The following is a 12,377-nucleotide window of genomic DNA, read 5'->3' on the forward strand; positions in this document are numbered from 1 at the left end:
TGTAGCCCTTGGTTCTTTTACATCACCAAATCATAAATTAATTTTAGCAATTAGCACTGGAAATCTGAGTTATCAAACTGGCCATAAATGTGCTAGGATAGTGCAAATCATTGGTGAAAGAGAGAGATGATGCACTATCGGTCTAGAGGAGATCAAACAATTGCATCAAATGGTCACTCATGTCAAACAATTGGAGGTCAAACAATTACATTAAATGGTCACTCACATCTAAAATCCCCACAGAGATGTAACAGAATTCATGAGGATGGGGAGCCAAGCCTGAACAAAGGGGACACTTAGGTCTGGAGGTAGGAGAACCACAGTGGAAGAAAAATGCATAGTCTGGGAGTATTTTAGTTACCTTCACTAGCTGTTAATTGTCCTCAAGTGCACAGAGACAATGGATTCTTCACTTCACATCTAAGTAAAATAGATCTTCATCATGTTTATGTTAAGTACATGATCAACATAAACCAGATGTATTTATCTAAGGTTTGGTTGTATTGGCAGCTCTTCAATGAACAAATAGCTTCTTTACATACATAATTTAACACTTTCTGAATTAAGTAGTGCAGAAAAGATGAATGCTATGTAGCTAATGTTATAGTCTCTTTTCATTCTTTTGTTCAACTCTGTTTTTATTCTTCTGTTCCTTTTTTTTTTTTTTTTCATGTGAGAGTATATGCTATCAGTACTCAGTTCTTTGAGGCCCTTAACCAAATGGCTTCAATCAGCAATGAACTGGCAACTTCACTTCATGCTGGGAAATGCTTTTGTTTTTTTAGCTAAAAGTATTTTTAGATTTGTTTAATTATTATGGTTTTGCATCCATGAAAGGATGCTCCTTCTGCATACTGTGGTCTACCTTTTCTAGAGAAGAGTATTTGTGTCAGATAATGGGTATTCTAAACTTATTACACTGTATTTGTTTGTTTAACTAATCTCTCCCATTCTTCTCTAGAGATGCTCAAATCTTACATTAATAAACAAAATAATACAAAAGAGGAATGTAGCTGAAACAAGCTGGAAAATTATCTATTTGTAGCTGTTTACGCTGGAACAAAAGAGTTAAGCGACTGTTTATGCTGTTCATCATGCCACTTGATATGAAGTAGACAGTTATAAAAGAAAATTTGTTTTTGCTTGGCTGATTTCCTCAAACGTGTTCCAAAAGCCTATTTTGTAGCTGTAAATGACCATTATGTGTTGAGCAGTCTTTGAGCAACACAAAGTACTCTGTCTTCCAGAGCTTTCGCTGGGGAAACTTGGGGTTCTCATAAATCTTTGGTCTGTTGAAAAGAAAGCCCAGTGTGCTTTATTTGGCTAGGTGCTGAACTGACCTCATTTGTCATGGTCATTTTTTTGAGATCTTTCGCATGGGAGGGGTAACTTGAGGTGGTATCTTGCATAAAACTGAAAAATTCTAAAACTCAGAAATTAAATATCCCCATGTTTTTTACTATTGTGTTTTCCTTTTCTTTCCCTCTCCAGCCTCATCATCATTTATCTGGTTATGCAAAATAAAACCCCAGAAATACACAAATAAGCACAATTACTTTAATCTTTTTTAAAAAATCCCTGAAAAATGTGCTTTGAACATTTTAGGGAAACATACATCAAGGAGCTCTACTAGGCATCATTGGTCCATTAATAGTCTTTGCCATCAGCTGAATGAATGAGTGCCTCAGCATTGAGTGACTGATCCTATTGTCTTTCACTGTTTGACAGAACATTGGCATGATCTGTGTTAAAATGAGCTCATCTGTAAAGAGCTGTTCATAGTTTCCTGAAATTTACTTTGATCTATGGTCTACCTGTGCATTGTAGAAGGTCAAAGAAGGTCATACTCATGCAATTATGTGTTGTAGCTCAGGACCTTTGTGCTGTGGAGAAACACGCCTGTGAGCAGATTTGTGTGAACACACTGGGGTCCTACGTCTGTCAATGTTATGACGGGTATGAGCTTGATGCAAATGGCAAGAGTTGTGTTGGTGAGTATGAATTCAGCAATTCACATTTATCTCTTGACACGAACCAAAGCAAAGTTCAATATAAATGAGTATCCACTTCAGCCATAGACAATTATGTACTCCTGTATGAGTGGTAGATAAGAAAGCACACATAATTGACATGTTTGTAGGTCTTTACTGACAATGAATGGTGTCTTGGGAAAATTGTTCCAACCAATTTCACACAGAAAGTAATTTTCCATTTTGAAATGGCACACCCGATGTTTTATTCAAGATCCATGTAGGTGGCTAGCAATGCATTGGCAATGACATATGTGGCCATTAAAAATCAAAGGTGGACAAACTCAGTAGCTCGTCTTCAGACAGAAGTTATGCACAGAAAAACTTGAAAAGGGACAATTTCTTGATGTTTTTTCACTTGACCTTATGGTGACGTGAGGAGAGATTTCATCCCCTTTTTGAAAAGGTGACTTTAAGAAAGTTTAGCCACTTTAGGAACCCATCCACTATGTGCCTTTAATTTTCACTGCGGGCAGTGTGGAAGTAAATATCAATTCCAAGAATTACAGCTCAAAAGAGAGAGTGTGGAAATATGGTACAATAATTCTTTAGCACAAAACGTACTTCCCTCTCTATTACTCTGTAAATATCTCAGTCTTCTTCTCTGTTTATGTGTGGTAAATGCTTATAGTATAATCTCTTTTACAAGCCAATGTACCTATTCTTGTAAACTTTTCATTCCATGCTACATTGTGAGAAAATGCTGTCTTCTGGTTTCCACTGCAAAAAGCCCTAGGGAGATCTGGATAAAAAATTATATTATTTGTTAGATATTCTCTTCAGGCAAGCACTTAGATACATGCTTAATTTCAAACACAAATTGAAGTCCCATGGAAATGAATCCAAGTCAATCCTTAGCCTCAAATCTGCCACAGGCCACCACAATGCTTTTCTGCAACACCCTACTATTTCTTGTCATTTTAAGACCATTCCAACTCTTACTACCTTCAAAGAGCTATTGGCTTGCAGGATAACCCTGTTTTGAGATGCAATATAGGTGACAATTCGTGGAACTTTATTCATGTAGCTTCACACAGGACTCACAAACAAGGTTTTGAGGTTTTTTAGGCCTGGAATAACATGAGATTTTGAAGAATATTCACTCTGTGCTTGATCATCAGAAATGTTTCCTTTACTTATAGCTTTATGATTTCAGTATAGGAATATTTAAAGGTCTCAATATAATTTGTCTCCAGCATAATTTGGCCACTCATATACCATTTGAAAAGCCTGTTTTTTGAAGACAAATTGTTCTGAAAATGCAGATAATACTGGTTATTTAGGCAAGTTTTTATGTTCTGGCCCAAATTTCTATATCTAACATTCACCTAGTAACCTTAGCTGACCCTCTTGACCTTTACTTGTATTAGGATAAAGGATATACTTCTCTGCTCTTTATTTGACTATATCCTGAGGCAGAAAATCTGTGACTTCTGTTGGAAACTTCTTACATCCCCAGTTCTTTTGTACCATATATTCTAGTCCAAAATATTCATGCTTAGTGTCATCAGCTGTTGTTAATATTTTCTATTAAGTTGAAGATCTGTGACAGACCAAGATATCCTTACCAGGAAGGTAGCTACCAGAGCTTTCATTCTGGTGAAATTCTTTGTATGTCAAGTCTAATATTATCTTTTGTAATAAATACAAAGTCTATTTTTGTTATTTAAAACTTCAAAATATTTCTATGCCACTTACTAAATTCCTTGCATTGGTATTCATTTTTTTTGTCTGTTAATACCTTATCTGCAGAGTCTGGGGAAAGTGCTGTTTGGAGGCGTAATGCATCTTTGACTTTTTTTCCTACCTCCTCACTGACTCTCTTTTTCTTGAAGAAATATACACATATTATAAGCACAATTGTTAAAGATTTCAAATTGTCTTTTCAATTCTTTTCAAAATACAGCATGCCTGGGTTCACTGTCTCATCTTTTATAGCAGTTTTTCTTCTCCATTTCTATTAATTTTTACCTTTTAGCAGCAAAACATGAATACATACTATTCATACCACTGCAATAATTAGCAGTATTAATTGGGATTTTAAAGCACACTGTTAAGATCTCTATTTTTTATTTTTCTTTTTCAGTTGCATATTTGGCCACTTAACTTTTAAATTTCTTACTAATGTGCAAGAATGGTTCAATGTATATTAATTATATTTGGTCTATGCTGAACTTAGTTTCTCTACATTTCTTGAACAGGAAAAGATTGTCTGGGTAATTTGATGCTAATTTGTCTGCAAATCCTATTGTCAGCCTCCAGAATTTGACTTTTCAGGTTTGAACAATTTGAGATTTTTGAGGAATATTCTACTACTAAGAATGTACAGCTTCTGCAGATGTGATCACCAATGAATAATCATCCTTCCTGGAAAATTTTTTTGGGAGGCTATGTGCAGTACTGAATCAGTAGTGATAACTCTCAGTCTTCATTACTTCTAAGCTAGTTAAGCCTTCCTTTATGTGAAGTATTTATTATCAAATGAGCAGGATACAAAGAAATATCTTTATGTACACATATACTAGAGACCACTGAGAATAATAACAATTTTGCAAAAAGCAGTGACTTCATTAAGGTTAATCCCTCCTCCCCTTTCAGAGAATGAAAAGAGAATTTCATTCTCTGAAAGGGAATGACTTTTTCTTGGAAAGAGTCAAAGGTTCCCATCTAAGATATCTAAGACTTCTAAAGTTTTAACTACAGCAAAAGCAAATGTGAAACTGTCAAAACTTCATTTCATAGGCATGTTTATTAAATTTTTATGATGGGCTAATTTAAGGATCAGTGGTGATACTAATTGCTTTATTGACATGTGCCAGCCAGTTACCTGAAGGGCAATAATTATATGAAATCTCACAGCCAGAACTCACAAGTATCCATTCAAGCTGACCGCTGAACAACCAACCACTCTGAGAGTTTGCAATGCACAGTTTATGAACTAATTTATAGGCTAAACAATACTTGAAAATGTCTGCTCAGAGGTAAATCTGGCTGGCAGGGCACTATCACTTTGCCTTTTTTGAGCTGTTTTTCACATGGACAAAGTTCTGTCAGTTGAAGCTTTCTGGTAATGAGCTTTCTCCATCATGCTGCTGGACACTCAGTCTCTCCACCTTGGTGTTGCTGGACATGGTGTCCTCTCTTTCCTGGCACTAGTGCTAGACTATATCCATCTTGTTGCAGTTGCTGGGCTTGGTTCCCCTTTTCCTGGCAGGAGTTTGGCTTCTGGCACCTCTCTGCAGTCCTGGCACTGCTGGATTTTTTTGGCTGCTTCTTAGGTTCTTATGAGTCTTCCCTGAGTCTGCTCTGTTCTTCCCTCACATTCTTTTATATTCTCCTGATGCATTTACTTGCTTTACACCTTTTTCTCCTACCCTTCTCCTTAACTTCCTTCATCCCCCCCAAGCCTGAATAACCTCTATAAACATCCTAGGGCTAAAACAACCCCTTATGAGAAAGGTGAGTCCATGGTTCAGAGAGGACAATGTAAGCACTCAGAGTGCAGAACTGCTAACTGGAAGTAAAAGGTGGTTCTCATCACTTACTAATACCAAGTGAGAAAAACAAGGTGGAACAAATATGCAGAGATGACAACTGAATTAATAGTTTGCTCACTAAAAAGGACACGAATATATAATTTAGAAAAAAATTCTTATTTAAATAGACATGAGATAAAATTCAAAACAGTGAACTCTCAAGTTTTCACATTCTCATGTGTATCTCATGACTCATTGTAGAAATATGCTCTTCTCCCAGGGAGAGGACATATGGGCATGGTTCAAAGCTGTGCCAGGGGAAGTTTAGACGGGACATTAGGAAGCATTTCTTTACCAAGAGGATGGTCAAACACTGGAACAGGCTTTATCCAGGCGGTGGATGCTCCAAGCCTGTCAGTGTGTGAGAGTCATTTGGACAAAGCCAACTCTGAACTGGTCAAGCAGTTGGACTAAATGGTCATTGTGTGTCTCTTCCAACTGAATATTCTAGTCTCACTGTTATAATCATAAGTTGGGCAGTTGTAGGTATTGCAGTAGAAATTAAATTTATTAAGGTTTAAATGCAGAGGAGGAGGTAACTTTACAGAAACATCCATATGGGCTATTTTCCAGGCATGATGCTAAATAGCATGTATTCTTTGGCCTACCTATTTCTTAATGTGCCTTTTAAACACTTGAAAATGTGCATGTTAGAATTAATTTAAGAGGAAAGCTAATTGTACAATACATTATATCCTTGAAACATGTATTCACTAAATAGGTTTTAATATTAATTGATTCAGTCTGGAAATAGGAAGGTTCTTGCCAGGAAATTGGTATCATATGGTAGCCAGTAAGTAACTTGACTTGATTCAACGCAAATATTCTAAAGGGTTAAAAGAAACTCTTTCAAAGTAATTGAATCTGCTTTCCTGACTAGATGATCTTGCCTAAATATAGTAGCACACCTGAGTGTGCATGATTGAAGAAAGAATTGATTGCATTAAAACAAATTACTGCCTCTTAAAGAAATTTGTGCGTTTCAGCAGTATAAAGTAATGAATAAACGTACTCAGATGGCAAAGAGGAACCTGTCTTGGTATGAAGCTAAGCACATTACTGTCTTCTGCAGAAAGAATCAGGTACACACTTTCTTAATGTAGGCCTGGGAGCTCTTTGCAGACAGAGCACCAGCTTTGTGACTTATCTTTAATTTCTTCTAAGACTTTTGTTGTGAAGATGAAGCTTATCCTGCAAAGAAATTTTGAAAATCCTTTAATTTCTTTAGCAACTTTGAATGGGCTTGACAGAGCAAACTCTGAAGTATTTCTTTATTACCCTTTGGCAATATAAATTTTAAATATGGATTTGTGTAATAAATGACCAGACTTATGAAATGGGTGGCAGGACTGCCTGTGACTTTCTTTTTTCCACGCAAAAGGCATAAGTAGAATATCTATGGTGAATATCAGCCTGAAGCACTCAGGCTTTGCAGTTGTAGCAGCTTCATACAGAACAAATCTGGAGCACATCAGAGAGAATGAATGTACTGTGACAGGCCTCAGTGTAGAAGATAGTGCCAAGATTCTCCTATATACTCAGGCTACAGGAACAGCTCTTGAGAATTACTACAGCTGGGAGGGAGCTAAGGAAAAGTAGAGCAATTCCAGGACTGGGACTTGAGAGACAGAAGACAGAACTAAGTCAAACAAACTTTTCTATGCCTTGGCCTACAGTGTGAACATCTGGACAGAGTTACTCACTGAGGCATGGTTTCCAGATCTGAGAAAACATGTTGAGAAGGCTCCTGACAATCTGGGAGCTGATAAATGTTCAAAGTTGAGAAATGATTCAGGACTCATTTAAAATCTAATTTACCAACTGTTGTTTTGAGTGCACTACTTTTTGCAGACAAGCTTTTCAGGACAGCAATTACATCAGCTTTTCCTTTTTTTATAGCTACTCTGTTTCTCTAGAACCATAATATCTATGCATAATAGTTCTAATTTTTTTTCCTAATTGCACATATTTGTCTTGTTCTTTTTCAGTTGTAGACTACTGTGCTTTGGATAACCATGGTTGCCAACACGAATGTGTTAACACCAAGGACTCCTATTACTGTAAATGCCACCCAGGGTTCATTTTAAATCCAGACAAAAGAACTTGTGGAAGTAAGTCGTGATAAAGTTTAATTATGAAAAGTTTATACTTCTGTCTTCCAGCTGTCAGCAGTAATCCTCCCACTGATCCTGGGAATGCTGACTAATGCATCAGGTATAGAAAACATAGCAGTGCCCTGGAAGCCAAAGGTCTTGAAAGCAGAGCAAGTTGTTTTGAGGGGAGGGTCTAAGGATAAAGGTCCCTCCTATGAACAGGAAGCTTTTAACATGAAACAGCTCTTTTTCAACAGCAAAAAGCTAAAGCTTTGCCTTGGGTTTCTCTTTGATTATTCTTTTTTTTTTTTTTTTTTCAGTTAGTATATAATCTCTCTAGCTGGGTAAACAAACAAGTCTGTGCAAGACAACTTAGAATCAGTTTGCTTTGTGATATGATCTAAAATAATGAGTAGTTTCCCAATCAGAAGAAACATTGCAGTCTGTTTTTCTGTGGATTTTTCTCCAGAGTGAGTTCTCTAATGGTGTCACAAAGTTCTGGCAATATCAGTATCTTCTACCAGGCTTCCATGTTTCTACCAGCTTATAGTAACTTCATGGTTTTCTTGTTTGTTGTTTGTCAAATTTGATACCAGGCTAAAAAGATCAAAAATTCCTGGAGTTAGGAATGGATATGAAGTGGAAGGGATATGACAGACCAGAAAATATTCATGCCAAGGCTTCCCATAATTGAAAAAACAAGCTAAAACCTCCACAGTGTTTAATGTCATAGCTCCTTTTCAGGAAATGTCAAAGGAAAACCTCAGTGTACCCTCCTGGTTACCTTTCTTCATAAATGTGGGCTTTGATATAGAAATATTACTATTGTGCCTGTAAGCAGGCAAGCTCCATTAGTTTTAGATGATTGCTGCTGCTGCCAGTGGTGAATTTTCCCATATAATTGAATAATATAGTCAAACCTTTTTTCTGAAAAAATGCATCAATATAGCACTGCATTTCTGTGTTTTCCCAGACTGAGGGGCATTTCAGTCCTTCTGATGAGAGACTTGGTTAGCCTATAGTCTGTATTTATATTGTGTATTATGGTTGATATCTATTCCACTTAAATTGAACATTTAGGAAGAAAACATGTAATCCAGTCTGTGCATGTGTTCTTACCATTAAGGGAAAGAGAAATACACTTCTCAAAGGTGATTGTTCCCAGTTCTGGCACAAACTTATGGAAGTGCCTGTATTTTCCTCGAATATACAGGGAGTCTGGATGACTTGCCAGACTAGACACATAAGTTTTAGATGGTCAGAGTCAGGTGAGATGAAATTTCTGCTTCTCAAAGGCCAGAGTATTTGTAGTGATTAACATAGTTTGTAGATTGTATTAACATTCCCATTTGTCAAGTGTCTGTCAGCTAAGGTCTGGTTAATTATACTTCCACGTCCATATATATTTGAAATCTTATTTTAGTGTGCTTTTCGCTGCCCAAGCACAAGTTTTCATTAATTTCTTTGATTTAAGAATTTGGAGTCTAAGCAGTGTTTTCTCCTCCAGTTTGAACCAAAGAAAGTCCTTAAAACTGCATAAACATTTCATATGCCTTGATTGATTTTTAGTTTATGGACTAACTGTATGCATTATTTTAACATATTTAAATCGATGATTCATAGAATGTTGACACCTGAGGGAATATTCTGGTAAAGTAATATTTCGGGCTTGACCTGTCTCTATCCTCTATCTGTTGCTTGAGACAGTATATTAGGCATAAATAAGCACAGTAAGTGATCTACTAAGCCACTATTCCTTATACTTGATATTCTCTGAGCCTTGTGGATAAATTAAAGCATGAATGAAAGAACTGTTGTAGCTCTTAATGCCCAAAAGTCAAGACAGCTGAGAGCTCTTCAGAGCAAAAGTGTGCCCTAGTTCCCACATGTTATGAATCACACTGAGTTTGCATCTGCATAAACAATGCGAACAAACAAACAAACTACAGATCACTGGATTTAAAATGTCTGGGACTTCAAAACTTCTAACATAAATTTCTACATATTTGGCTTATGTACTGAGTCTCAGGGATGATGGCCAACTAGTCAAGACTCACACCCATGCCAGACCAATTCACTGCATCAGCAAGCAGGCCTGAGGCGCCCACTCCTGAGAGCTCGTGATTGTCTCAGAATCCTGACTTCCCTTTCAAAAATAGAAAGTAAGCCTTTATGCTCATGGCTACAAAGAAATGCATGGAAATATAAGTGTTGTCCGTATGGTCATGCATATGTAACAAATGTTTTCTCTGGGAACCATTCCAAAGTTCTTAGAATGAAACACAAGGAGCAGTCTCATGAAGCCAACCTTGCCAACACCATCAGAATGCTCTATGGCTGGAAGAGCACAGCAAATTTGGTTTATCAGTGAGGCAGGTGGAGGACATTCAAGCCATTATTAAGGAGACTCCTGCCACTCTTGCTGCTCCCCTCAAGAGGACAGTTGGCAGCTTCTGCTTGTACTGAGTGCTGCTGTGCCTCAACTGTTGCTCTTTATGAAAGGCCTATTTGAATTCTGGTTTCACACAATTTGTAGCTGGGCAGGGCTCTGTTAATATCCTTAATCTGGGCTGTGTTAATGAAGCCCTGTGAAGTGTGTTTTTAGTGTCTGAAACAGAATAGCCTCAAGGTTTCAACAAAGATCATACATATTTTTCAGCCTTGTGGTCATCTTCACAATCAGTTTTCCAGGAAAATCTCTCCTTGAGTGAGCAAGGATTTGAGCAGGTAAATGCACCACAGCACTGCTTAGGACCAGAAGGCATACAGCTGCATTCCTCTGGTGCACATATGTGGCTTTATGGGTTCTGTCTCTTCAGTGCCCTCTTGAACAAAAATATATTTTCTAACTTTCATTTTAGTAAACAGATAAGATATCTCCATGTTATGTATATATGTATGTGCATATGCTGTCAAAAAAAGCTTTGGTAAAGGAAATGTTAATTAATGTTATCAATGTTAATTAATATACAGAGTGCTGTTCAGAAATTATAACATAGTCCTTCCAAGTTTTCTTAGGAAGTCACATTCCACTTCATTTATTCTGAAAATATAGGTGGTTTATTACCACAAACGGCTTTCATCATATATAAAGACTCAATTCCATTAACCTGCCATGAATCCAAGGAAAGAACTGTCCCTGCCTGTGAAAGCAAATCACCTCTGGGAATAATTAGTTAACTTCTGGGAATAATAAAACCCTCTGAATTTTCAGGTTATATAATGAGGTGTTCAAAAGTGCCTGGATGTTTTTTGAAGTGTGATTTATGTAATTTGTGACTTGTTTATCTACTTTTAGTAGTGATGAGGGGTTAGTAGCATTTTTCACTAATATAAATTAACTGCACTGACACTGAAGTTCATTGACTTCATCAATAATGCTAAACTCTATAGGGGAAATATCTCAGTGCTTAGTGCACAATCGCTATCCTTTCTAAGTTACTTTTTCCACAAGTGGTAGCTGTTGCTAGACTGCTTATCTTCTCTTCCATGGGCATTTCAAATGGAAAAATTGTGAAGCAAGCATTCAGAGCTGTTAAAAACGTCCACACTCCTGATGACCTGTTTTTCCTGCTGTGATCTAATGAACAGCATACAAAAGCATGTTTGTGTGTTTATTTCACATTGTCTAACATGCTCTGAGTGAGTAGAGGCAATTTTGATGAGGCAATGTATAAGGCTTAGTTGCAAAATCTTAAGAAATTCTTAAGATTCTTACTTCTCTATTATATTAACTATTTCTATTCTCTAATAATTCATTGTACTATATGTCAGGTGTACATCAGTATAGCAGATATTTGGAAAGAAAGAATAATTTTATTTTCATGGTTTGAAACAATATAGTAAAACACCAAAATGGTGCCTAAGGAAATAAAAAGGCAAAAGAAAACAAAATAACTCATTTTTACCTAGCTTATTTCTGAGAAATTATATTACTCACTGACACAAACCTTTTTGTTGTTTAGAACCAGACTATTGCTCTCTTCAGGACCATGGTTGTGAACAGGAATGCGTTAATACAGATGATTCCTATTTTTGTCAGTGCCAAGAAGGGTTTAGACTTAATCCAGATAAGAAAACATGCAAAAGTGAGTAATCCTTTGGACATAATAAAGTTAAACTGCTTTTATTTCTTGAACCTGCAGTGAATTGTTTCCCTTCTGAAAGGATGGAAGTTTTCTCTGTAATTAAGTTTGAAACAAATGTTTCTTTATAAACTTGAATTTGAACTGGATGAATCATGCTGGGAAAGTATATATTTCTCTGTTTTTTAGATTAATTTGTATATTAGGCATTTTTGAAGACTGTTATGAAAACCTGAGACTTAATGTAGGAACCAAAATTACTTAATAAAGTATTTCAAATAAGTTCATTACTTATTTGAACTTTCTGGCCTTGGCTTGTAAAGACATGAGCAGCTTTGAAATTTAAAAAAAAAAAAACACCTTGTTTTACCTAATTGGTTTAGCCAAAGACAGATACATTTCATCAGCTTGGAAATGTATTGAACAGATGACACAGATATCAAAATCAACTTAGAGTCACACACAAAGCTTCACCGTTGCCTAAAAAAATTGTAAAAACAGCATGAGCAATGTTGGTGTTATAAACCAGTCACATATGCCACTTGCTTTAGAAAGACAGTGTTACAGCTCTTTTTGATTGGAGGCCTGAAATCACAGCAGATTTTTACTGTAATGTGTTAAAGTTTAGAGAGA

At 36.5% G+C, this 12,377-nt stretch overlaps 1 protein-coding gene across 5 annotated transcripts in view; it reads left to right on the top strand.

The window, feature by feature from the left end:
* Positions 1–12,377, top strand: part of MATN2 (matrilin 2) — a 68,162-nt gene that overhangs the window by 30,280 nt on the left and 25,505 nt on the right. For all 5 annotated transcript variants that reach the window (XM_030266456.4, XM_030266459.4, XM_072924845.1 and 2 more), the window contains exons 5-7: positions 1,869–1,991; positions 7,555–7,677; positions 11,625–11,747. In XM_030266456.4, the coding sequence (XP_030122316.4) occupies positions 1,869–1,991; positions 7,555–7,677; positions 11,625–11,747 (369 nt within the window). The remainder of the gene's footprint in view (positions 1–1,868; positions 1,992–7,554; positions 7,678–11,624; positions 11,748–12,377) is intronic.

Source organism: Taeniopygia guttata, chromosome 2 (genome assembly GCF_048771995.1).
Source record: "Taeniopygia guttata chromosome 2, bTaeGut7.mat, whole genome shotgun sequence".
Lineage (NCBI taxonomy): Eukaryota > Metazoa > Chordata > Aves > Passeriformes > Estrildidae > Taeniopygia > Taeniopygia guttata.